At 36.5% G+C, this 27,898-nt stretch overlaps 2 protein-coding genes across 5 annotated transcripts in view; both read right to left on the bottom strand.

Moving 5' to 3' along the window:
• LOC135690290 (paired amphipathic helix protein Sin3a) overlaps positions 1-9,989 on the bottom strand; it is a 29,815-nt gene extending 19,826 nt beyond the window's left edge. For 2 of the 4 annotated variants that reach the window (XM_089109722.1, XM_065207799.2), the window contains exons 1-14: positions 9,905-9,989; positions 8,430-8,636; positions 7,467-7,539; positions 6,809-6,880; positions 5,503-5,609; positions 5,102-5,315; positions 3,941-4,189; positions 3,568-3,606; positions 2,858-2,944; positions 2,329-2,370; positions 2,006-2,038; positions 1,101-1,269; positions 701-828; positions 147-233 (exon numbers count right to left, since the gene is read on the bottom strand). In XM_089109722.1, the coding sequence (XP_088965848.1) occupies positions 147-233; positions 701-828; positions 1,101-1,269; positions 2,006-2,038; positions 2,329-2,370; positions 2,858-2,944; positions 3,568-3,606; positions 3,941-4,189; positions 5,102-5,315; positions 5,503-5,609; positions 6,809-6,880; positions 7,467-7,539; positions 8,430-8,605 (1,476 nt within the window). In that variant the 5' untranslated portion in view covers positions 8,606-8,636; positions 9,905-9,989. Of the gene's footprint in view, positions 1-146; positions 234-700; positions 829-1,100; positions 1,270-2,005; positions 2,039-2,328; positions 2,371-2,857; positions 2,945-3,567; positions 3,607-3,931; positions 4,190-5,101; positions 5,316-5,502; positions 5,610-6,808; positions 6,881-7,466; positions 7,540-8,429; positions 8,637-9,904 lie in introns of all 4 variants that reach the window. The other 2 variants (XM_065207800.2, XM_065207798.2) reach the window with 1 other exon arrangement.
• Positions 9,990-11,046: 1,057 nt separating this feature from the next.
• On the bottom strand, positions 11,047-25,485 carry LOC135690434 (tyrosine-protein kinase Fer). Its single transcript, XM_065207995.2, has 14 exons — positions 24,834-25,485; positions 22,700-23,163; positions 21,789-21,926; positions 20,084-20,212; positions 19,316-19,370; positions 18,676-18,755; positions 17,851-17,929; positions 17,219-17,317; positions 16,495-16,677; positions 15,673-15,858; positions 14,381-14,768; positions 13,974-14,204; positions 13,341-13,507; positions 11,047-12,590 (listed from the first exon to the last, which is right to left on the bottom strand). The coding sequence occupies exons 1-14, from the start codon at positions 25,056-25,058 to the stop codon at positions 12,432-12,434; spliced, it is 2,583 nt and encodes an 860-aa protein (XP_065064067.2). The 5' UTR covers positions 25,059-25,485; the 3' UTR covers positions 11,047-12,431.
• Between the last annotated feature and the right edge of the window lie 2,413 nt (positions 25,486-27,898).

The raw sequence follows: 27,898 nt of genomic DNA on the forward strand, positions 1-27,898 counted from the left end.
GTAAGCCATTGAAAAAAGGCTTTTTAATGCAAACGAAATGTTTCTGTGCAAACAGGACTGATCCTAATAAATGTCCTTGCAAAAGTGTGAAAAAATTGTTTCTTAGATAAAAAAGAATATTAATTGACTCAGTATGCATACAGTACCTTGTTAAAGAAAGCAAATTCGCTAAAGGAGCCATGCTTCACAGCCTCTGCGAGGGAGACATCCTTCAGGGCAGATCGGTGCTTCTTCTGTAACAAAATCGAAATTCCTCAGCCTCAGAATGGATAACTAAGCCTCGATTACAAGAAACGTGTTATTTCCTCGCGTCAGACATAAGGTCTCTTTTTGTCTTTAAAACAGTGGCATCAAATCGACTCGTAACCAAATCTGACTCGAAGTACTAAATTGATTGACTCGTTACTTAGGTAAATGAAAGAACCAGAGCAATATACTTAGGCGAAAAAGGAGGTATGAAACTGACAAAATGACACAATGAAATCTTTGTGTGAATGAAGAAAAGGTCACTGTAGCAGGCTGCTCGACGGGCTCCAAGGAGTTTTTGCGGCGAAAAGTCGTAAATCAGTGAAGCCTTCGCTGATTTACGTGTATTTATTGTTGTTTATTCTCGGCGTATTGCGGTGTTTCATATTTGCTACAATGAAATCCTTCTCAGCTTTCTATGAATTTTTCAAGCAAAACAAGATAAAATTGTCACCTTTGTAGGCATTTTCTCTGAGCCATCCTTAGAATCTGTGTCCATTGGTTCGGGTTTTAGGGTTGGTGTCAGTGGAGCTGAGGTGATCTTTTTTGTTTGTTGTTTCTGTTTCACCATACCTGACGTCACTAGAAAGAAACAGAGAGGTGATCGCTTGCAAAGTGTGAATGTAGGAGGAATGGGCCTAGCAAAGTATCGTGACGTCATTCCAAAAGCTACCAAGACAGTTTTGGAATTACACATCGTAGAGCTAGGTACAATCCAATGGCTTTGGCCTAGCATGTCATTAAGCATTTCAAATTTTCGAACCTAGATAGCGAAAGTCGTAATACGAGAATTTCGAGACAGCAGGTATCAGCTGTGTTGATATTTATTGTATGGTAAGATAAACTCGACTTACTTGAGATCTTTTTGCTCGGAGGCATGTATGATGATGAAGAATTGTCCCTCATTGGCACAGCTTGTGATATGCTCAGGTTAGTGGATCCACTTGCATCTGGGAGAAACTGGCTGAACTCTTGGAGTAGATCTTCTTGGTTCTGAAACAGCTTTGCCACTTGTTGGTAAACCTACGAAAAAGAAAGCAGATACTGTCAATCAACTAGTTATTGTTAATCAATCCACTACTGTCAATCAATAAAGTTGCTGTCAATCAATCCACTACTGTCAATCAATGAAGTTGCTGTCAATCAATTCGCTAGTATCAATCAATCAAGTTGCAGCAAAACAATAAGTAACTGTCAATCAATCGACTACTGTTAATTAAAAACCCTTTACTGTCGATCAATTCGTTACTACCAATCAATCATTTATTATCTAACAATCAAAGACTGTCAAATCTATATGAACTAAACACAGTTGTTCAATAAATGCCATCCAAAATCTACCAATTGTACACAGGTTGTTACCCTGACAAATGTACAATTGTACACAGGCAAAAACATTCTTAATCGGGTGAATTTCTAGTTCACCGCCCTTCCCCCAAACAAGGCCTGCCATGTGACGGCCTAAGTGCCAACGCTCATCTGTCAGTCAATCAGATCTGTCAATCATTAAAGGCACTTTGTTCCGACGCATTTCGATGGCCATCTAAATTTCCGATTGGTTGGACTATACAATAGACCTATTGTTACGTATCCAATCGGAAACTTATGACTAATTCTCAACCCCTTTTGCGCTGCAGAGCCTATTACGGAGATGGAGACGGGGTAAGGTGCATTTAATCGTATTTAAAAGCCAAGCTTCTTGTGGTAGAAATCTATATAATAAATTGAGATTGACATGTTCCAAAAGTCATTCACGTACCTCATTTGCCAATTTTCCTTCTTTAGAAAACACCTGTGGATTAATAATTAATGCAAAATAAGTGAAAAGGCAAGGACAAAAACTCATAAAAAAAGAAAAGTACTATTTTTTGGCAAAAAACAGTAATTGTTAACGTCTTTGGCAAAAAACAGTAACTGCTAACGTCTTTGGTAAACAGCAGTTATTGCTAAGGATGTATCTTGTGAAATGACTTTTTCAAACACCTGTCAACAGAGAACGAAAGACAAGAACCACCACAAAACACAGTCCTAATAGTTTCATGGTCATAATAGCAAAAGCTACCCAAAACATTAGCCATGTACCTCTTGATCTGAAAGTGCACGCCCAAAATTGTCCAGGGCATTCTGTGAAGAAAGGAGACAAAATATTTACCATGAAATGATGATAAAAGTTATAGAATGTTGAAATTATTCAAGTCATTTGTCAGAAAAAGTACTTCTGATAATCTTCAAACACGGCTGAATTGACCTTTACACAGTGAATAGACATTTTGAGCTCTGGCCTTTGAACTCTGGCCTTTGAGCCTTTGAACTCTGGCCTTTGAAATCTGGTCTTTGAACTAACCTTCCACCCTTTATGTTAAAAACCAGACTTGGAACAATTCACCCGGGATAACCTTAGGCAAATCACATTCTGAAACCTTAAAACAGAAAGTGATTTTGTCGAAGAATCAAAGCTCCATTCCCTTTAAAATTTTTAAATATTCCATTTTAATAAGAAATGAATTTTTGGAGCTAGTTTTTTGTTAGACACAAATGGTATTTTACAGTATATGACCAGCAATGTATCTGCATGAGATTATGGTCAGAGAAGTTAAAATCGAATTCTAACCTCCTTGATATTTTTCTGTTCGGTCTGATAATTGTTCAGAATATCCAAAAACTTTTGGTAAACCTCTGGCTGGCCTTGGAAGCGATTCTGCAAAAGAAAAGTTTTTTATGACTTCAAGGCGATAAACAAAGACAGCAAAATACGCACAAGTTTTTCAAAAGATTTTAAAACCATGTGTAAGAAATAAGAACCGCAGGATAGGCTGTCCGCCAGATTCTGTGAATCTTGCAATTAGTATAGATACAAATATAAAATTCAGAAACAACGTAAAACGGCGACGAGAATCCAATGTAATTCAAAATAAATTAAATAAAACGAATACTAATATTTCTCCCCGGCATACAGGGCTTAACAAAACCATAATTCATTTCTAGGGCCACTTGTGGTCCAGACAGGCCTAAAGGCATTCACAGTTTTGCGGCCAAAATATTGAAATAGTCTCGCTAGAGAACACATTATTCAAATCTGTACATCTAGAATGAACATATACCAAAAATTTTACCCAGAAGGCGATTCTTAAAAGCGCAAAATACTTGCTACGGCAAAGAGATATCTTCTCAAAGACATCGTAAAATTGGACACGAATCTGACAATTTTAACTATGTCGACTTTCATCAAGACTACATCATAACACAGTACAATAATAACATTACAAATTATCAAGATTAATATTGATGGATAATATTATTATAATAATTATATAAACCCACCTTTATCTTTGTCACATAGTTGATAGCATGGTGCTGGGCCTAAAAACAATGTTTCTTCATTACAGACATACGTCAGAAGTATCAATTCATTTACAGTCAGACTACCAGACAACGAGAAAAAGCCTTGAGGCCAATGACAAACAACAGGAGACAAAGTGTGCACAAGTAAGCTGGTTTTGGCTGAAACAATGGCGTGAGAACAAAACAATGGAAACAAAGATAGCTTTGTTAGGTAACGTAAAATTGTGTGTGAGTTTGGGCTTTGTGGCTTAGCTATTAAGAAATTGCTACGGTCGATGGTCCACAAATATCACTGTTTACTATAGGCCTAACAATAAATACGAAAATTTCCTCTAATATCTACCTTGTTTACCTGTGTCTGTGACTGCCCACTACCACTGCTTGCACCTGGGGATGACAGTCCCTGTCCGCTTTGCGACTGTTGCTGCGATGGTGCTTGCTGAGACTGTGACTGCTGTTGTTGCTGTTTAGGCACTGATTGCTGAGATGACGGCTGTGAAGGAGCACTTGAATTTGCAGATGGTGTTGATTGTTGTTGTTGTTGCTGATGCTGTGAGAATGATGATGATTGACCAGCGGCGGCATTCTGTGGCGCATGCGGCTAGAAGTGAACAGAGAACCTTACTGTAAATGATATCAGACATATGGCCTAAAACATCTCCACATAAATGGGACCAAACACCTACCTTCGCAAGAATTTTAAGGGCTATATCTAAGAAAACTGACAAGCCATTCTCAAATTTTGCTAAACCTAGATCTGTTTTGTTAATAGAAGTTCAGCCAGAAACAATTCTAAATACAGTGATACTCTAAGCTAAACATGTTCTTTAAATTTTCGATTTTGTAAAATTTTTTTCGATTTTTACCAACGCATGCAGCAAGTGAAAATGTCAACAGAAATTTTGCATTCTTAAAAAGAATTCACGACACAGCATTAGTAAGTAAAGCACTAGTCCAAAAATAAAGTACATATTCACAATATTTCTTTACAATCTTTCTGTGTTGAAATTCAAAACAAGTTCTCAATGAAATTTAGAAGCTCTCGTAAGTGAAAAATCGAAATTACCAAATTTCTTACTGAAAATCTTTCCCAACTGAAATTAACAGTCTTTATATCACGAAATTAAGAAACCCTTGGATTTCGTAAAGAGATTTTTCAACATCAGTTTTAACATAAGAATCCTTTAATGGAAATTAGTTTTAACATAAAAACATTTAAAATTTTCCGTCTCTAACAAAATTTAGAGCCTTTTCAACTTATCTGTTCTGAAGGTTAGAACCTTTCCTTGCAAACATTGAACGCCTTTAAGGCTCTTGCGTAATTGCCATGCTTAGCGGCTGCTATCTTGAGAAATTGATTGTGTTTTCTATTTTATTGCAGTACAATATTAGGCCGGTTTTGAAAATTTGGTCGCAAAGCATGCTGGTTACGCAAGAGCCTTTAAAGATTTGCCAGAATGCCTCGGAACATAAGAACAACAACGATAGATTCTGACAAATTCCAAGGTCTTACCTTGGAAGCCTGGGATGGCAGAGTCGGCGTCACGCTTGGAATTATGGTCTGGACATTGTTGGTCCCAGGCCCATGAAAGCTGATTGTGTTTGAGTCTCCGTCAGTGACTTCTATTTTGTAACCAGGGGGTAAGAACGTGTTGAAGCCAACGATTAATTCCGGGTGTCCCTTAAACAGGGTTGATACGCGACTTATGACTCCAGGTGTATCGATTCTATAAACAAGAGATAAAAGCATTGGTGCCTACAGAAATTCAATGTTGGGAAAGGGTTTGCTTTCACGGAGGAGGCAGTACCAGCAGCTCACTTCCATTTCGTTGTTAAGAAAAATGTTCTTGAAAAATGAAATACAAAATATTGAATAAAATAATAAAAGATGATTAGAATAAAAATAGTTCATACGTTTGGGATTTGAATTCTTTCATTATGTCAAGAAACTCGTTATACACTTGGGGCTGCGTCCCGAATTGGAGTTTCACTTGATCTAAGTAGGACAAGGCGTCTTCGACCTTTGGGAATAGAAATAAATTGTTAAAATTTGTTTTTATACAAAAATCTCTACACACTATTATAAAAATTATACATTTGATAAGAATATTTGGGGTTGAAAGTTGTGAAATTTAAAGATCTATTAAGAATAATTACCAGGTTCAAATTTCATAAAAATTTGTTTGACTTTTTATTTGTTCGAGTTTGTTGAGAAAAGAAGGCAAAAACATGAATTTTACAAAAAAGAGTTTGAGGAGCAGTCATCAAGTTTGTTTTGTGTTTTGTATTTCCAACAATTTTTTTGCGTTATAGAATTTGAAAATTGCTTTGAAAAAAGCAAACATTTTACAACATACTAAAAGTTTTTTCGTCTGACACTCATCAGAGCATAAAACGTCAGAATAAGGGTCCGAAAGAACAAGATAAAAAATATATACCCAGTTGTGGATCGAAATAGGCCGATCAGAAAAACGCAAGCACAAGACCGGTATAGTTGACCAATCAGTGGCGCGAGCCTAAAGAAAATTACCACTGGAGTCCAAGAGAGAAAACGAACTCCTTTTGTCTACACAATGGTGTTTTGTATTTCGTTTACTACATTTTTTTTGTAAAAAAGAAACACAGTAACAAGGACTTGAACTTTCTTTCTCGAATCTTACCAAATTCACATGTTAAGAATGATTTCACATCATTTTAGGCTCATAATCACATATTTTTAAGAATATGAAACTCAGTGAAAATTATTCTTATAAAAAGTGTGTTTGTGAATATAAAAGGTTTCAAGGTTTGCGTGAAGTAGAGGCATACAAAATTTTGAGGATTGTTTCAAGATGATAGTGTGGCTGCAAGGTAGAAAGCTTGATTTGGGAAGGCTGTTTCAATCTGCTAGAAAGACTGTTTATGTCTGAAAAGCATTGTCTGCTTGAGAGAGGATAGGGTAGGAATTATGTGGGCTATCTGCAAGTATTAAGAGCACACCAGAAAAGAGCTCCTGTATTTTTTCAAATAATTTTTTGGTATGATAAACAGGGAGCTAAATTGGGATGTGAGCTGAATAAATTCTAAGCATCAGCCAGCTCATTGATAACAAGCCCATCTTGATATACAGTTTTTCTAACTTCTAAACACAGTAAAGTAGCACACAGGTATAAACAATGTAAACAAAGATTGTCTTCATTCTCGCAAAATAATGAAGTCAAAAAACCTGGAATAAACTCACCTTTAACCTTTGAAAGTGTTGCTGACCTGCAACCTGTGAACTAACAGCACCTTGGCCATGGGGGAACGGAGTCTAGCAAAAGAAAAACATCAGAACATGAAAAACAAGTATTTTGTGGCCATAAGATACAGAAATCTTGTAAAATATATACATGAAATAACTATTTGGGACTTGCTTATCGAAATATCGATATTTCACTAAGGAAGGAGAGATAATCATCAAGATCTGATACCAGCAATGGCAATTATGGTCGCCAATGATTTGCTCAAAGGTCAAATTTTTGCTAAAGTAACTATCTGATGAAAGCAGGTCTGGCCGTAAGACTTTTAACAGGGGAGCAGCAAACAGCTCTCCTAGAAGTATTCAGGTGAGCTATAAGAATAGAAACAAAGGAAAAATTGATTTCAAGGAGAGCAAATTTGCTTTTTAGAACAATTTAGGAGAGCAATCTCTAGCTCCCCTCCAGCGTTTGAGGAGAGCCTGAAGGGGAGCAAGAGCTATGGCTCTCCTCAAATGGCCAGGCCTGTGAAAGTGAATTTTTCCTAAATAATATATACAAAACAAGAAGCTTTCAAACTACTCTGAGTCGACTGCAAGGACAACTAAGCTTTACTGTGAACTGATAAATGAAAAATTAGTTTTAGAGGTGAAATTTTACCTGCACATGGACAGTTTGCTGTGGTGGATGTGGGTGCATTCCAGGAGCTGAAGATTGGCCTCCTTGTGTGCCTCTGGAAACAAGATTCAATATGTCAACAGCATTAGAAATGGATTTTGTGCAAAATTATTGATATAATCATGTTTGAAAACAAACAGGCTAGCAACATCAGAAAAGGGAATTGTAAGAAAAAGATTAAAGAAAAGAGAGACAATGGTGCAATTAAATTTGAATAGAAACAAACTGCTGGAAAAAGAAAAAGGAACAGGCAAAGAGAGAAGATAAATATATGGAAGGATTAAGAAATAAAAGAATGAAGAGGGAAAAGAAAGAGAAAAGTTGAGAGATAAATGAAAAAATAACATTACAAATTGTAATATAAACATGAGTTAACAAAAAGGCAGTCTTGACAAGTTTTATCACTCTTTGCAAAATTTGACTATGCTGTCAATGAAAACCTTGGTCCTTATTGTTACTCCAAGTTTCTAGACCAATAATTATGCAAAATATTCTTATTTTATTAACTAAACTGATAGTTGCGATGTTTTTAAACTTAAAACTGCTGATTCTCTGACCATTCTTCTAGGCAGTTCAAGTCTTTAGGTCATATTTTGAAATAATGGGAAACGTTCTTAGAGGTTCAAAACAATGGCAGACAACTGGAGAAAAGGTGGGCATTCCGCCCTCTCCCCTGAGATTTTTAAGACAATGGTCTCTTGTTAAAAATTAATAGACAAATGTGACATAATCTTATCAAAACAATAGGCTTGCCTGCCCCACTTCTCAAATATTTGACCAAGTGGCCATATTTGTTTCAAAACCAAACTGAAGATATATATGTATCTCTTCAAAAATTCACATTTCCTGACATAGTTTTTAAGTTCTGTTTGATTCTAATTTTGGATTCTTAAGTAAATGTCTCCCTTTTTATTCACTATCTACAAGGTATTTAAGATAACTTACCCTGGCCCGCTTGGCAGATGAGCCACTGAAAATGGTGGCCTTGTCACTTCTGATACCCTTTCAAAATGGTGTCCCCGGTTGACAGGTGCACCAGGAGCCAAGTGACTAAACTGGGGTGCAGCTCTCCTACTACCAGGATAGACATTTTCTTGATCCTCAGGGTGTGAGCGCTTCATGGTTACAAACAATTACTTCAGAACTCGGAACCTGAAACAGAAAATAAACAATTTGAAGACACCAGCAAGACTGAGCTATTCTATCAAAACTATCAGCTACAATTAAAGTTTAAATATTTCTAAGTAGAAGAGTTTATAGACAAAAATTTGACTGAAATCTTCAATCTTTGAGACAATTTGATGTTTTATGCAGAAATCAAGCTATCAACTATTTTCTAATATTTTAATTTGTGCCTCTAGAAAGTTAAAATCAGATCCAAATTTTAACAAACTTTCTTTTAACACCTAAAAACAAAATAATCCCTTGAAAACTATCATGAACTGTTCAGATTTTTGTTTAAACTAAATCGATTTTCAGCGCAAAATAACATAAAATGCCAATCATGTAAAATGTTTCTTATACATAAAAAAATCAAAGGGTTGTTCATAAAAATAACGAAATAAATGGTTTTGCTTAAAAAATTAAGATATTAAATAAAAAATGTGGAATTGTTGGTAATATAACACGCCTAGCTTTTCTTATAGATTTTGATCCGTAGTATGGTAATCACAAAACGGGGAAGTCAAAACATCGCGAAAAGGATTACAACTTATTACAATAATTTCATTCAAAATTAACGAGAATGCAAGGTTTTATGAAACCTTTACCGAGATATCAATGAAAACTTATGAAGGAGATCATGTGAATCACGTCACGAAGGGCTGGCATAAGTTTGCTCCAGAGGCCCCTTGCAAAACGGGGACTTTTCGGAGAAGCTCGTGATTTATATTGTCAAGGCTTCGTGATAAATAACCAAGATAGGCAAGCTCACAATTATAAAATAAAGTTGACTTATCTGATACTGCATTGCTCATTTTTCGTGACGAAAACAAAACCCCAACATTCAAATTGTGAAGCGTTCGTTAATCAGAAGGACCCGCAAAAACATTAGGGGAAAAGGAAGGAAAAGAAGTAGCACTCATTGACGATTTTAGGCCTATTTTCATTCAAAGTTATATAAAAAGTAGCTTTTAACAATTAAGCAACACCACCATAACATTTTACAATAACCAGCTCACCTATAACTTATGATTTGCGTTTAAAATAGACGTTTCTGGCGACAAATTTGCTAAAGGCGGCATAAAATTTCATATCGTAGGCCGGTAACTAAAAGTCAGCTCTTTGCAATCGGAATACTAAACTATCAAAAAATTAATGTATAAAAAAGATAATAAAATTATTTTATATGATTTTCAAGGTAATTTCTTCAGTAGATTTTACGATGCAAATGGATATCGACAATCAAGTTGTGTACTCACAGACTTTGTTTCCTTACGACGCCATCTTAGTTAGAAATTGGGGAAGACATCAAAAACAGTGTTTCAAAAGGCGGTTAGCTTTCAAAAATGGGAATCCCCAAATTACTGTCTGGGGCCTCGCGCCCAGCTTGATCCCTGAAGTCTACAGCCTCGGCCTCTAGCCGCCGATCTTTGTTCCAGTAGCCGTCTGGCCGCCAAAATGGCGGAAGAGACAAACCTTTAAAATTTATTCGATACAGAAAGATTATCGAGATGGTGGTCCTTGAAATTTTCTGGAGACTTCAAAATTTGATTTAAAATTTCAGTGCCTTTTTTTTAAATTTCGAGATCAATTCAAAACCAATTCTTAAAAAGTTTTGAAAATTTAAAAATTTGTTTTTGATTTAAAGAAGCCCATTAGTCTAAAGTGTTCCGTATTTTTCAGTGAAAATATACGCACCTTTGCTTAAGAATATTGGTGTATAGAACAGGATGGTTCGAGGTTGCCATTCCGAGTTCACGCTTAATGCAATCATTAGGCAACTGATCATTCACTTTTATTTTAAATCGCTGCAATGGATTTCGAGGTCGGTACTCCCCTGTGTCCCCCCCCTCTCGAACTCTTAAATATACTTTACTGTATGTTCTACCTCCTCCTTGCGTTCAGTTCACGCAAAAACAGCCTCGGGTACACTTCTTTTTATTCATAAGAAACTGGTTTATTGAATAGTGCTAGGACGGCAAAAAATTCTAGAAACTTTAGCACTAGACTCGAGAATATTAAGAAAGTTTAAAATTTCCATTTTTGAAAGATGATACTTTCCTGACGATCTCAACTTCAAAACAATAAGGTATTTTGAGACCTCGAAATAAGAAACTAACTAAAAGACTTTTAGAACTAAAGCGTCAAAATTTGGATGCCAAGTTAAAAAGCCTTTCGTACTTAATGCCGATCAAAATTTCTTATTCAAAAAATTGTATCCATTGTTTCTTCTTCGCATCGACACATGTACCCTGGGTTCCAGAGCGTCAGTGTCGAGGAAATAGGGGGTTGCGGGAGATGGCGGAGGAGGAGAGAAGAGAGGCTCGACGCCCTGTTTCCTATTTCCAGACACTGACGCTCTGGAACCCAGGGTACGACATATGAAGAGCATGACAGAACCCAAAGAGTATATTTTCTCGCATGGACTATAATTTAGAAATAAGCAAGAGATTTATAAAAAGGACTATAGCAACACAAAAAAGCAAATCATTCTTACGTTAAACATTTGATATGCAAAGCTCGTTTATATACAAGAATAAAGTTTTAAATGCAGCATTGCTTTGCGATTGCAGCAAATGATGAATTATCATCATTGAATAGAGAACAACAAGAGGGTTGATTTGTTCTTATAGGGGCTTGGGGTTCTTGCAAGGGCGGGTTATATACTTAATGGGGGTTTATAGTGCTCATCTTTGAAAGCTGCTGGTCCCTTCTATCTGGGAGGGGTAAGTCTCATAGGGGGAGAGTGATAAACGGTCGAAGGTCCATTTTTCTAGATTCTAAACACTATGCTTAAACAGCAAAACATATTGTATCAGTGGGCATATGGAGTAAGGAGATTGGAAATTAGCAACTTTGTTGACGTCATAAAAATACGTTTCTATTCTACGATAAGCTGTACAAAAATACGATATGAAAGGTACAAATGGACTCTGTTTGAGTAACTGGAAACTAAAAATACAGAATTTGCTGAAATTAAGAAATTACTCTAATAAAATTGTCTAACCCACCTTAGATATACGAAAAATTGTACACAATTCTGATTAAAAATTTTATACGTACTTCTATAGCCAAATATTCGAAACAGTTATCTCTAATTGCTAATAATTTCAAACCGATTTTCTTTTAATCTGATACAAACTACAACTAAAAATTTATGAAAAGCGGATTTCTTGCACAAAAATTCAAGTTACAGCCCGTCAATGGAAAGCACCAATCCAACGATTAGAAATCGTATTCAATCCCTCGAAGCATGTGAAATATTTTAAAGGGATAGCTTTCATCGGACCCCAGATGCTTTTCTGGTTCGAAATTTTGAACGAAAACAATGGAAAATTCTCCAAGAAGCCGTTTACATAAAAAATTTAAATTGTGTTTAGTCAAACACGGGCTAAGATTTCAACACGGGCAGAGATTTCAACAAGGGCTGACTTTTCAAAGCGGGCTGAGTTTTCAACACGGGCCTAGAGTTCAACACGGGCTGAGTTTTCAACACGGGTTGAGTTTTAGACACGGGCTGAGTTTTCAACACGAGTTTAGAATTTGATATAAAAGGCTTGAAAGCTTTGAATAGCTGGAAATGTTTACTTTATTTTCGACAAGTAATCTCAAAACGTTTTGCGATTTGCCGTGGAAGCAAATACTAAAATAAGCGAAGGATTAAATTCTCAGCGCGGGTTGAAATTTCTCATGTAAATGGCCTTCTATTTAAATGTGGCCGTGGAAGCTTCTATCTCATGTAAATGGCAAACGTTGCAATCTATTTAAGCAGTTCACTCTCTGCCTTCAGGGTTTTATCGACAACATTTCTGCCTCAATTTCTGAAAAGCTCGGTCGCTGCAAATGATCATATAACCAACATTTTTTCATAACTTCGTAAATTTTACCAGGGGTTCCGCTTGGCATCGGCATTCGGTATCCCGTTTCAATCATTTCTCGAGTTCTCTGCAAAAATGAAAGCAATACATCAATAAACTTCCAAATTCTTCCTCAGTGCGCGATGACAAAAAGTCATTCAGGATGACTTTCAATATTAACATGTCAAAACCATTTAACTTCAGATTGTACTACATAGTGTTGTATAGTTTTGTATTGTATTGCATTGTATTGTATTGTATTGCATTGTACTGTATTGTGTTGCATTGTACTGTATTAAGTTGCATTGTATTGCATTGCATTGTACTGTGTTGCATTGTATTGTATTATATTTTATTGTATTGTATTGTATTGTATTGTATTGTATTGTGTTGCATTGTACTGTATTAAGTTGCATTGTATTGTATTGTATTGTATTGCATTGTATTGCATTGTATTGTATTCTATATATCGATGCTCTATCATATTGCATTCAAAAATCATTGTATAGAATTGTGTTGTTATTGCATTGTATTGTATTGTATTGTATTGTATTGTATTATATTGTATTGTATTGCATTGCATTATTTTGTATTGCTTTATGTTGTTTGTATTGTACTGTTTTGTATTATATTGTATTGTATTGCATTGTATTTGATTGTATCAAGATAAATTAAATCTTATCTTATCTTGATTGTATTGTATCGAGGTTGTATTGTATTGCATTCAGATTGCAATGTATAGAATTGTGTTGCTTTTTATTATATCTGTTGCATATCAAAACATTGTATTTCATTGCACTGTATACCCATTTATTAAAAAATAGCATAACATCATTACCCTGTTATTCCAGCCAGGATACGGAACATTTCCGATTGAAAATATTTCCCATAGCAAAACACCGAAACTCCAAACATCAGATTTCGATGTATATGTTTGGTAATGCCACACTTCTGGTGCTGTCCATTTTATGGGAATCTCTTTTGTCGTTTGAATTTGATAAATTCCTACCAAAATAACATTTATTAAGATAAATTCTGACTAAGATTGGATAAAGCATAATTTCTACAATCATGTCAAATTGCTAATCATGTAAAATCTGTTCATAATATTAAATAAAAACCTGCATTAAATTTAACAACTATACTCTACTAGAAAAACTGGGCAGAGAAAAATCTACAAAGTATTGCTCATTAAAATAATTTAATTACAAGTAGAATGCGTAGCTCCTAGTCCCAATCAGTTTCCTAGGGATTGTGCTTCAGGGTAAATGTAGTAGGGGGGGGGGGGGGGGGTAGAATTTGAATGTCCCCATTTTTCTTGAGGACAGCTTTAAGCATGCTAAATTTTCAAATCAATGCCAAGGAGTTTGGTCACGAGTGTAGATTTAAAAGAAATTTATCTCCAAGCTTTTAATTGTTTACTATGACCTTTGGCATTTGTTACTATGACCTATGACCTGTGACCTCTCACCTTCTTCGTCTTCCTCTCTTGACATTCCAAAGTCGGAAATCTTAGCAACGTAATTTTCACCCACTAAAACATTCCTCGCAGCCAAATCTCTGTGAATTGTATTTTTAGACTCAAGGTAGGTCATCCCTTTGGCTGCGTCCTGCCCCATTCTGAGAAGATCGGCCATCCCAAGGGTCATTCCGCGCTTTTTCAGAAAGTTCAAGAGGTCACCATATGGCATAAGCTCCATTACTGAAAAAGGAGGGAGATAATATTGCTCCAACGCCGATCCATTTGTAGAAAACAAAAAAGGCAAGTAAACCAAGCTTGAAGGTTACAAGATTATAAGCAAAATATGGACATAATGGGAAACATAGATCGCAGTACTGTTGCCAACACAACAAACAAACCGGGGGTCATGTACTTACAGATCATAAAAGGGTCTTTATCATTGCATATACCAATCAGCCTAACAACATTCGGGTGATTGTATGGTTTCATTATTTCTGCTTCCTCTAAAAACTGTTTCTTTTTAATTTCATCGATGCCTTCTTTGCATGTTTTTATTGCCAGGGGCATCTTTTTTGAAAGCAACATCCCCTTGAAGACATCCCCAAAATGGCCATTCCCCAGCTTGATGTCCAGACGAACATCGCTTGACGGGAACAAGAACTTATCGCCCTTTACGAATGGTGGCCGGATTGGCCGAACTATTAAAACATGGTCAGCGGTTTTTATCGGTATGCAGTTCCGATGGTGGTGGTTAATGAGACCAGATACGCTGGCAAAAGCCTCTCCTTCGAATTTGAATTTACCCTGCAGTCAAAAAACATGGCAAAAGTTAATGTGGATATAAGTTAATATACGGTAATGCTTGCATTGCAATGAATTCTATGTGAAAATAAAGTATTGTACTGTATTGTATCGTGTTCTATCGTGAATATTATTTCATATACGGTAATGCTTGCATTGCAATGAATTCTACTGTGAAAATAAATTATTGTACTGTATTGTATCGTGTTCCATCGCGAATATTATTTCATATACGTTAATGCTTGTATTGCAATGAATTCTACTGTGAAAATAAATTATTGTACTGTATTGTATCGTGTTCCATCGCGAATATTATTTCATATACGTTAATGCTTGTATTGCAATGAATTCTTTGTGAAAATAAAGTATTGTACTGTATTGTATCGTGTTCTATCGCGAATATTATTTCATTTACGGTAATGCTTGTATTGCAATGAATTCTAACATTCAAATATAGTATTGTACTGTATTGTATCGTGTTCTATCGCGAATATCAATTCATCTACGGTAATGCTTGTATTGCAATGAGCTCTACTGTGAAAATAAAGTATTGTACTGTACTGTCTCGTGTTCTATTGTGTTGCATCTTATTGTACTTTCCTAAGGTTACATCGCATTGTATACAATAGTGTACTGCATTGTATTGCATTGTCTGTTATTTTGTTGTACAATATTTATTGTACTATTTTGAATAGCGTTGTATTGTATCGTCTTATATTGCATCTTGTAGAGATTGAATTGCATCGTATTTTATAATATTGTATTGTATTGTATTGTATTGTATTGTATTGTATTGTATTGTATTGTATTGTATTGTATTGTATTGTATTATATTGCTTTGTATTGTGTTGTGTGTGTATTGTATTGTATTCTATTTTTGTTTTGTATTACATTGCACTGAACTCACATCTTCGGTTCTGTTAAGAAGAAAGTGTTTATGCGTATCACGACAAAGGACGCTGACGACAAACGTTCCAGTTCCATCTGATTTTTCCCTTACAAGGAAATCTCCGTCACTTTTTAGAAGTCGCTCTGCTGCTCGTCTGTCAATGTTGCCATGGAACCAAGGCTCAACAGTCACGTCCTCTGGAGGCTGAAACAAAATAAATTATTAAATTTGCTGTTAATATGAAAGATCCCCATCAAATTCTCGTCTCTCTTGCTTCTCCCTTGTGTGTACACAGGAAAAGGCGGAGGATTTACAATGGAAATATATCTTGGGTAAAATCAGGTAAAAAAACTTGAGCGACAACTTCTCGAAATAAGAACCATAGGCAAGACCCCCATCTGCCCTTAATTTTGTTTCTTAAATGTCCGTTCCTTTTGCCTCCGTGGTCCCCCATTCCCCTGTCCCCTCGATCTTCCTGGACCCTGATCTTCCTGGTCCCTTCGACTCTCTATTCCCCTAACTTCCCTGGTTACCCATGGACTCTCTGTTCCCCTAACATCTCGGGTCCACTGACCTTTCTGTTCCCCTGACCTCTCTGTTCCCCTGAACTCCCAGTTCGTTTGGCCTCCTTGATACCCTGGTTTCACTAGCTTTTTACTTCCCTATTTCCCTGACTTCTTTGGCCCCAGATCTCCTTGGTCTCCCAATGTCCCTGGTCCCCCGATCTCCCTGGTCATCTGACTTCCCTGGTTCCTTGGACTCTCTGGTCTCCTACCCTCCCTGGTCACCTGGCTTCCCTGGCCCTTCTTGGCCCTCCATTAACTTGACCCTTATCCTTACCTCGTCATAATCATTAAGTTCACTATCAGAAAGACTCTTCTCGTGCCTGCTGACGTCAAGACTATTCGACGAGAAATCCGCACTTTTTGTCTTCTTGGCTGAAAACAATGAATGTCTGCCTTTCTTCTCCTTAACCTTTAATTTGTCCTCTGTATTTAAGCTCTTGGAACGATCTTTTGTATCCTGCAAAAAAATTGGTTACCTTAAAACTCTCAGCAATAAAGGCTTGCAGTATACGCCCATTTTGTTTAATAAGAAACGTTTCAATTTCATATGAAGTAATGAGATTTACTATATCTTTATGCAGTTATTCATGTCGTAGTTTCAGCCTTTGATGCTACACGCAGCTGCTGCTACAACTACTACATGCTGCTACAACTACAAGTCATTTCCTTACACACTCGATATGGCCTAAATCTCCTGCATTCTTCTCAAAACCATCGATCCTAAGCGCCACAAAACAGTTTTCCAGAACTGCTCTACCAAAAAGCTACCATTCTTGCCAAAATCAAGGTAGTGGAGCTTCCTATGTTATCCCCCCTTCCCCCCTCCCCCTCTCCCCCCGGATCGATGATCTTATTTCTAGATATTGAGTCTCGGGAGGGGGGGGGGTTAATGCTGTTTAGATTGATAGCAGCCCAAAGCTCACCGAGATTTGTCGCAATAATACTTATTCCGGATTTCTAAATAATACTTAGGCCGTTCAAGAATTGTCGTAACATACCTTGAACGAATTCTCGTTTGGGTTTGTAACCTCGATATAAGCTGGAGCGGGGCCGTCACCAATTTCTTTTACTTTGTCTGTGATATGCTCGAGTTGAATCTGAAAAGGTTTAAGAAGAAAAAATTAAAATAAATTCCAATGAAAACATGTTCGAGGTAGGGGGCATTCTAGACGAAGGAACGTTTTTTGTGCTTACCCACAAACTAGAATAAATGAAGGGAAAATTAATTAAGATAGAGAATATTCAACATATCAAATATTGCACATAGTGAACGGTGTTTCTGTAATTTGCTTTATGGTAAAACGAAGAGGAAATGAGAATCATTCGAGATAGCGAATGTTCGAAATAGCTGGTACTTGAGACAGCGGATGTGGGTTTTAAATAGATATCGCACAAGGCGACTGACAAGACACAGGGACACCAAGGTAAAACGACAGGCGACAGCAGGGATTATGTTGTTAATATAAATCTGGAAATTATTCACTGTTTAAGAACGGCTGGTATAAACGCGTTAAGTAAATATAGTTAATAGACGCATTAAGGCAGAAAACCAGTGACCACTATCTTATTGGTCACTGAATAAATTATCATAATTTATTCACATTGCCAAAATTAATGGCAAAATACAAACCAGGGCAAGCATTTCTTTGCACGAGAGTTCGTTAATTTCCCTGTTCACGTGACACGACTGTGCAGTCTTTTCCAGCACGCTAAGGAGTGTAAAAATGAATTTACACTGTTGCTAATATTAAGTGACTGCAATTTTAGGGGTGGGGGTGATGATTCAAAGAGAATTCAAAACATAAGGCGGGTTACGATGTCGCAACTTTCAGAAAAATTGGCTTAGAAAAACATATACCTATTCGTTGCCTATTTATGAAATAACACAATAAAACATACATATATTTATAAATATTTCCTAGCGTAGAGCTTTAGATCTATGTTCTGACGTTTTAAACTCTGAAGAGTGTCAGACGAAAAGCTTCAGTTCACTCAAATGTTTGCTTTTTTCAAAGCCATTTTCAAGTTTTGTACCACCAAAAGATTGTTTACAATAAAACATACTAAAATTCTTAATTTTTATCCATCACATACAATTCAGATAGAAGAATTTTATTGTTTGTCCGTCTGCTAACGACATCACACAATATCGCTTGAAAAAATACATCATGATCTTTTTTTAACAAAACAAAAAGATATAAAAAAGTCGCTGTCCGTCGCTGGCTATTGTGATCAAGGGGGTTTTAGGACTTCATCTGCCGAAAATTGGGCGAGCCTTTCTGTATTTGCTGTGAAGTTTGAAAATTTTCCGATTAAGTACCTTTGAATGGAAACACTCTCCGATTTTGCAAAGAAATTTATTCAAGGGGGTCACACCCTATACGACAGCCCCCACAACAGCAACGGACTTGGCCTGTTCTCCAGACCCCCTGGCACCAGATTTTCATTGACCTACCTTAGATTTGAAACTTCATCGGTTTTGTTGCCATTGGCGATTCCATTGAGATCGGCCATTATGCGCGTCATCGCTTCTTCCTTCAAGGAAATCGTTAATAAAGGCTCATAAATTCTTGGAAATAGCTGGTCAAGCAAAAAGATGGGCTTTTAGCAAAGTAGCACAGTTGCAAGGATACTGCTCCGAAATGGAGATTTAGCTTTCTTAATGTTATTATTATCATTATGGTGCTCAAGGATCTAAAGCACTGATCTATAAAAAAGACTGGATCGAGCTTCCTATTGTCTTGAAATACCAAAGTTTGAAGCCCGTTCAATTTCAAAAGGAAGAGGGCCCCAAACAATAGCGGGAAGCAATTCCTCAAAACCAACACTCCAACAATATGGATACGCGAAAGCTTCAATGCTGTGTGTATGATTGCTGAAAAAGGACAAGGCCAGAGCAGCTGAAAACATTGCTAGGGGTGACAGAGATGGCTGTCTCCTCGCATGGGCTGTTCTGGGGCCCTCTTCTCGGATGGCGACACTCGGGTCACATTAGAAGCCATTGTATTGATGGCTGTTTTTGCCCCACTTGCGTCATGGCCTCGCGAAATCCGATATGGCCTATTTTGAGGGTTTCTACTATAAAAAATTCATACCTTCAGTTTTGTTTCTGCTTTTATCGTATCTATTTGTTGCTCCAGAGACTTCATTCTAAAAAGAATTGGAATGTTTTCTATATAGTTTCGATATACTTTGTTGTAATCTTTCGGATAGATAGATCCTTATAAATCATACAGATAGAGCCCAACATAAAATAACATACAACATAACATAACATAAAATAACATAACATGCACGTTGCAAAGCAATAAACAGGCGTTGGCAGAGACAGAAAATTTAACTTTTTGAAATGGGACAAGCCAAATGGATTGTCCAAATTTCTTGCTTCACAAAGGACATTTTCTCTTCTTTTTGCTATGATTATCGCAGATATTTTCCTAACCATGTTAAAATGGAGGGGGGGGAGGGGGCAGCCTACCAGCCTTCTCCACTGTGGATGGGTGGTAGTCCCTTTAATTTTGAAACAGAAGAAATATAAAAAATTCGCTGGTTTCTTAATGCTCTTGCTTAAAGTAGGATCTTAACAAAGCGATATAGCCAGAAGTGGGACATGAATGTTAAAGTCGCCCAATCAGTGCCGTTTGGCTGTTGAAAATATTACCTTATACAGTCATGCACCCGCGTTCCTCACTGGCCTATTTCGATCCACAACTGACTTCGAGTTTTCGATAAATGCTCGAACGTTTTATACTCGGATGAGTGTCAAACGCAAGCGTTAATTTATTTCAAAATTTTTGGTTTTTTCAAAGCCATTTTTAAATTCTGCAGCATCAAAAAAAAATTTATAATTCAAAACAACAAACCTGTATTTGAGTTGTTCGTGTGTCAAGTCATTTAGTGCCAGCTCGTCTTGTACCAGCCCAGTTGTTGCCTTGTCACTCTCCACCAACGTTTCATCAAAATAAAAAGGGATGTTGGGTTGTGGTGGGTTCCTGCGTGATAAAACATTATTTCAAGCTTTGCTATTAACTACCTGGTTGTATAATGCTAAAGGGTGTATTTAAAGAGCTCTACACGCATTGTTGTGTAGGAAAGGACGGTTCTCATCATCATCATCATTACACTTACATTTAGCAACCCTTTGGGTCATATAAATGTCTGCCCAGTCAACTACAACATTCAAATTTACTGAGGTGATTTCGACATAGATTGTAAAAGGTATCCGAATTTGCCTGCATCACAATACTGTCTGGCAGGCTATTCCATACAGAAACGATTGAATAAAAAAATGAAAACCTAACAGCATCGACCCTTCCGAATTTAGGCATGATCTTCAATGAGTTAGAGTTCCTTGTCATTGAACAAGTTGCAGGGGACAAGAAAACGTTAGGGCCCAAAGCAACCTGATTTGTAAACATTTTATAAACATATTTCAGTTGAAATAGTAATCTACGTGATTGAAGTGAGTCCCATTTCAGTTCTAAGTCGCTACTCTAAGTTTTAAGATTAATCATCAGACATTTCGATGCTCTTTGCTAGACTATGCATGTACAAGGCACATTGTCTAAAGAAAACTACTGAGAATTGATCTGCTTTTATATACGAAAATGACCAATTAAGGGGAAAGTGGCGGAATGCGACAAGGCTCATTACTTGTTACCTTGTTTTTATATGACACGATGCCATATAGACAAAGCTCTGCATGCTTTCATGTGTAGGAAAGGACATTTCTAACTTGCTACGATAAGATTAAAGCAACCATCAGGCATTATTTTCGTCTTATCTATTTATTTATCTTTGTATTTATCAATTCATGTCCTGTATGATGATGTTGGCTAAGGAAGATCATTGTTGACTGGTCTGAAAAATCTCAAGACATGCATAAAAAACCGCAGGGGCTTCTAAGTACCTATTGAAAATCAGAAAATGCTAAGTTATGGTAACAAGGCCACCAGTACATCATAAAAATTGTATAATGTCCATCCATCTTAGCAAAGCGTTAATAGAGAAATATTATAAATGCAAAATAACATACTGATAATTTTATATTTTTCAAACATCTTGTGCAAGGGATCAAGGGTTATAAAATTCTAGTTTGATCATTTTGTCATAAAATGAATTCATTTGGGTGACCTGAGTTTTGGCTGATGGAGTTTTAGTGCAATACCCGTAAAACAATTTCAAAATACACTGGGCACGGCCCTGGTAGAGTATACTCTTTTTTAGAAATCAGGGAGATTTTCTTGAAGCTCGATGTTGGTATTTTCTGATAATTTGAGGCATGTATGTTCTTAATGTTGTTCTTACTTTGAAATCAACTTTTCTGAAAACAACTTGAATTCTGTAAACAATCGAATTGTTTCTGAGAGAACTTAATAACAGTTTTGCATGACATTTTTAGTATGACAGCTCATACGGAGAAAAAACCTTCTCTGTCTTGTTAACACAAGTAACAATTTTTAAATACACATTTTTCATCTAATTTTCCACTTGGGCATGTTCTTAAGATGTTCTTATAGGAAATCAAACTGATTGTTCTTAAAAAAACATACTTGCTGCTTTACCTACCTACTTTTAGAAAGAAATGAGCGGTACTCGTTCCCCTTTTCAACCATCTTGATGCTCCCTTCAACTTGCTTCGATGATGCAATAAATTCTTCCTTGCACCAATTGGTATTTTCAAAGATGCTTAAAAGTACCAACTTGCTAAAAAGAAAATACGAACATGATATAGCAATAGAAATAGCAACTCTATCTAATGCCCTGTCCCTCTCAAAATCTTCTCAAATTCCTTTCCCCAAAGCAGAGTTATAATGAAGCTAGTTAATGTGAAAGATAGCCATAAAACCTAAAATTCATTCACATAACTTTCCATCAGTTTCAGCATTGAATTAAACTGATATTTTCATGAAATACAATCAACGTAAGAGGGCCCTAAAAAATTGCAGTTTCCTTGCAATTTTCAAATTCTCCTTAAATCTATTCCTCAAAGCACAGTTTTAATAAATGTATGTTGTTTTAAAGGCAGTATGTCGCGCCGTTCATTGGTTTATCGAAACAAAGAACAAAATTTCTATTTCAGTGAGTTTTCATTTCGTAACAAAGGACACTTAATGATGCTAACGATGAGTTGTTCTAATTTGTCACGCTTCTCTAATTTCAACAAAATGAACAGCGCGACACACTGCCTTTAAAGAAAAACATATAATTTATCTACACCAGGCCTAGTCATAAGTCTTTTAGCAGGGGAACAGTAAACAATTATCCTAGTAATTTCCAGGTGAACTATTTTTATATGTATATGAAAAGAAACAAAAGGAAAAATTGAATTCAAGGCTAGTAATTTGCTTATATACAAGGGCCCACGAAATCACTTTTCAATGCCACTTTAAAACTCTTCCTTAATCCCTTCCCAAAAGCACAGCAAAAGTCAAACTGTAATAAAATATGTTGTTGTGAAGGACAAAGACAAAACTTACATTTCTTCAACATAGCCTTCTTGTAACTCTTGCATTGAGTTCAAAAGATACGGCACTATCGTATCATGAAAATATGATTGATGAGCATTTGCAACTCTCACAGATAAAATATAATCATTGTGTGTGGCATGCAGTTTCAGGCAAGTTTTATCCAACTTCTCCTTCATCTTTCTCCATTCTTTGTCTCCCTTCCCTTTATTAGAAAGTTCATCCAACTTGCTTCGAATTTTTGTTGCCTCTTTCACAGAGACACGATAAAGATCACTAAGCCTTTTGACTTCATCTTTGGAACAAGTGTAATCAAGATCTGACCGTGATCTGTCTAATTGATATCTTTTCAAAACATCTTTCTTTCCTTGGATAACTTTGTCAAGTTTTGTTAAAACATTCGATTGTATTTCCTTCACCATTAGTGACATAGTTATTGCTTTGTTTTCAGTCTCATTAACATAAGTTTTCCAAGCCTAAAAAACAAATGTACATAATGATTTCAGGATCAATTAGTAAAGTTGGATTACAAAAATGAAAAATCTGCTTGGCAGCACCAGGCAATGATCACGGGGAAGAAATTTTAGGCAAAGCAATGCTGCAGTCAACAATGGTTGCGGGTCAGGGGTAGCATGGCAGGAGGGTATAGGGGCAAATATCCCCTAGCATCATTCTTCAAAAATTTTTTAATATTCAATTCCATGAAATCAGAAAACAGATTCAAAAGTCAACCATTCAGCTTATCTATAATCCTATAAAACAAAATAACATTTTATAAAATAAAGCCCTAAAAAGCAACACCTGAATTGAATATGTGTTTTAATCAGAATTATAGGATTCTTATCCCCTTCATGACATCAAAGCCATGGCACACCAATTGAGGATGTCTGTTAATGGGAGCTATTTGTTATTGGGAGGTGTCCATTCGCAAAGGCTTAACTGTATACATCAAACAAGTGCTAGTTGTCATCCTCTACAAGACTTAATACAAGGTCACACACATATGACTTTGATTCTGGAATGCTCCTTGAGGTGCATGTTTAAGCTCCAAAACAACTTTCTTCTTAGAACTTCCTTTTATTAAAATTTTTTCTTAGAAAAGTTATACTAATCTTCTCATGTTACAGTGCAAACCGCAAGCAAACAGATGAGACTTCCTTTCATGACCTCTCTGTGTGTAACAGGCAGGCCAAAGCCAGGGGGCTGAGGGAAGGGCTATAGCCCTCCCACTTTTTTGCTTAACTATGATATTCAGGTAGTGGCATCAAAGATTATGGGGGGGGACTACCATAAAGGTTTGCCAATTGGTCTAGAGCTCCTCAGTCCAAAATGTGCTCCAGCATCTGTGTGTGTGTGTGCATGAAAGGGGGAGAGAATCATCCAGGGCCAACAGCTAGGGCTTGGGTTACAAATTCATTTCCTTTTTGTCTTCAGTCTTGTTACATGATTTGTACAGATAGGAAGACTATGTTATTCCTGTGTGCAGTTAGTCTCTCCTTTCATACATTTAGCCCCTCCTACACAATTTGTACTCCTTGTTAGTGACTGGTAGAAAATACACATTTCCCTTGCCAACAGCAATATATGAAGGGTTTGTTAGTTCCTTTTCTTGTTGCCTAAGACATAAGAGGCGTGCCTGTTAAAGCATTCGTGTGTTTTGAGGAAAGGTTCTGTGACAGGCTCACTCCAAAGATCTGTGACAGGCTCACTCCAAAGATCTGTGACAGGCTCACTCCAAAGATCGGTGACAGGCTCACTCCAAAGATCGGTGACAGGCTCACTCCAAAGATCTGTGACAGGCTCACTCCAAAGATCTGTGACAGGCAACAAAATGAAGAGGTAGGGTAGCTACTTCCTAGATAGCTATCCTACTTCCTCATTGCTGTCACATGCAAATATTTGTTCAAAAATGATATCAATGACGGATGAAGAAGCCTCCCACATATGAATTGAAAACAGGAAGTATAAAATTACAAAATTCCGCGTAGCTCTTTGAGCCATGATCGGCAAAAAATATGCTGCATTTTAAAGTAAACACTAAATATTAATTATTTGCATTTTCAAAAAAAGTTGTCAGATTAATAGAAACCCAAACAAACATTGAGAAACCAGAATGAATTATAAAAGAAAACACAGATGTTAATACCTTTTCTAGAAATCCATCATTTTCATTTGTACTAACGTCCATTTTAATACTATTGTGCAACTTGCCAACTTTATCTGCATAATCCAAATCTAACTTGGCTCTTTTCTCCACGTAATTTCTAATTCCTTCCAGAAATTTTATTTCACCTTCGTTCTTCTCAATCAATTGCTTGTTCGCCTCGGCGCTTGGGCCTAACACTGTAGCAAATTGTTTTTCCTCACCCATAATGAATCTTTCTGGTAATATTATATTGTTTGTATGATTTTAAAGGAATTATTCAAAATATTTGGTAAGATCCATTGCTGCATTGCACCATTCAAAAAGCCGCTCCCACCAGCATGTTCCGACAGATATGGGCCTAGCCAATTTTCACTTTCTTCACGGAAAAGTTCCTCGGCGGAAAACGAAAGCTCCAATTATGAATGCTTAAGAACCTTCCAGCAAGCTAAACTAAGCACGTAAAACCAGAATAAAAACAAAATTATCCAATTTTGAGATCTAAACCTTCTCTTTAGTGTGAAATACCACTTCTATATAATAAGCATTCTTTGTTCCATCTAATATGAATTGTAACTTCCGTTTACGGTTTTTGTTCCGCTAAACTTTGCGATATTTGCGAATTTGCTTACAAATCTTTGAAAAAATATAATTCGCGAAAATTAGCGAGAAAAAAACGAAAACAACACCAAACTTGTTTACTAAAATAACAGATTCGATCTACTATATTATTTTACATAGAAAAATACACTTATTGAATAAAACTCGTATAAAAATGTTTCCCATTGATTGTTGGGTTGGTAATTTTATTTAAAACGGGAGCGGATCCAGAAGTCGAACGGAAAAAGTGGTTGCCAAAAATTATTTCCTGGTTGCCGAGTTCGATAAAAATGTATGGAGAAATTAACTTTGTTTCGAAAGATGTGTAAACTTAAAAGAGGAAGAAATTAATATAAATGTTAATTATGGGCGAGATTGTCGTGACATATTATTTTCTGTTACTATTTTCACATCTTCTTTCTTTTCCTTTGCATCCCAATTTGTCTTTGGTTTTCTTTTGTTATTGTTCCTAGTAAACTTCTATAAAACCTTAGGCCTAAGTTGTAAATATGCAAAATGCTTATGACGTAAGCAGCAAAAGGCATAACCGTTTTTTTCAGTGTCTCACACAATATGCGATCCAAACATACCACTTTAGCACTTACCTTTCTCGTGATCTTCTCGTGACTTCTCGTGATCCACTTAACTTTCTCTTTTGTTACTAACTTAGTATTTCCTTGCAATTAATGTTGTGGAAGCAATAAATTTCAATTTGAGACCTTATAGATGACGTCAGTTAGCACTGCAGAACAAGGGGGCTATGGGGCTATAGCCCCCCCCCCTCTTTTCCCAAAAATGCAAAATGTAGAGAAGTGAACAACAAGTAAAATGTCTTTTTTCTGTTTTAGCCCCCGCACTTTCTAGACCCCCCACTTTTATCAACGTTCCCCGGTGCCAGGTCAGGGATGTAGTTGCCTGGTGAGATAGGGACAGCTTCACCCTTAGAATTCTGCAGAACATCCTAAATTGAATTTGGGTAAAAATAGAGTTGCTCCCAAAGTTTGACAATTACAAAACAGTTTTGAGTGCCCCAATTACCATCGAGCGTTATAACTGGTTGGGATGTGCTGAACCAGACTCTCTATTAATTTATATATAGTGAGTCTGGTACCCAGGGTAGGCAAAAGAAAGCTAACGAATAAATGTTATTTTTATATAGTTCATAAGTTTTAAAACTTGAGCCAAATTACAGTTGTTTGTTGGAGAAAAACTCTATTCTTTTGACATTCGTGTAGGAGGGGTAGACATAGAACATAAGTGATTGTAAAAATTTCATTGTTATTCGTTGGTAGGAAACTGAACAGTCTCCAACGAGGGGTAATTCACTGCATTAAAATCTCATACACCTTTGAGTAATAGCGGTTTTAGGGACTGCGGGGCCAAAAAATCTGCGGGGACCCTGTTCTTTACAATTTGTATCGTTTCTCTTAGGTGTGGGGCCCCTTTTGGCTATCATAAGCGCGGGTTCTGGGGCCATGGCTCCCTGGAGCCCCCTTATAACCACCACTGCCTTTGAGGGGAACCCTTTTGTCTTAACTGAAAACAACTGAAAATTCTTTTGCTTTTGTGGGAATCTCGTACGTAGGCTAAAAGAATGAACTGCTTCTCGGTCATAAGGAAAGATACTACGTTCAAATTTTTGAGTGGAATTAGCAAGAAGATCTTCTTTCATTGGTTTTTGTGGCATTTCTATGTCAGTGACCTTTTCGTTAACGTGATTATTCTGACATAACTTGTTTATATCAGAATCTTCTATTCAAAACTTCCCGGATGATAAATCTTCTGAATTTAGGTAGGCCCACAGAACTTTTTGGGGCCCTGGGCAAAGAGAAACAACGGGCCGTAATGACGTCACGAACACTATGATTTTTATTGTTGTAGTTTTACATATAAGGAACTTTGTTCAGGGGCGGATCCAGTCTTATCTCCTAACCTGAATTCCATCGCTTAACATTCATTTGTCTCAGGGGTTATTCTAGCGTGGATTTTTGCCGTTTTGTGAAATTTTAAATCAGATTTGTGGTATGATTTCAATTTTGCGGTGTTGTAAAAAAATCAGCAATCTTGAATAACTTTTGGGGCATGTAGAAATCGTTGGAAGAAATAAAAAGGCAAATTCATGCAGCGAATCAAAACAAAATCTAGACATTAAGGAAGAATTATATTGAATAGTCAATCAGTACTTAACCTAAAAACACCTTAGCTTTTGATTTTGGTTGCTTATTTCTTTGTTTACACCTTTATCAGGTAAAATCGTTATCGTTTGCATTCTTATCATGTAATGTCATACCAACCTCTACTATACCCTGTATCTGTAAATAGTTTCTGTTTCCAATGCCAATTTTAACAATGAAGTCAAACGAAAGTCCTATCATTTGAGATCAATGGTTCTCGTTCTACCGTTGTTTCTGTTCGGTTTTTCAGTAATTTATTACAGTCTACAAAAAGATCCTCAGTATTTGAATTTG

Source organism: Rhopilema esculentum, chromosome 1 (assembly GCF_057945365.1).
Source record: "Rhopilema esculentum isolate cy_ngs chromosome 1, ASM5794536v1, whole genome shotgun sequence".
Lineage (NCBI taxonomy): Eukaryota > Metazoa > Cnidaria > Scyphozoa > Rhizostomeae > Rhizostomatidae > Rhopilema > Rhopilema esculentum.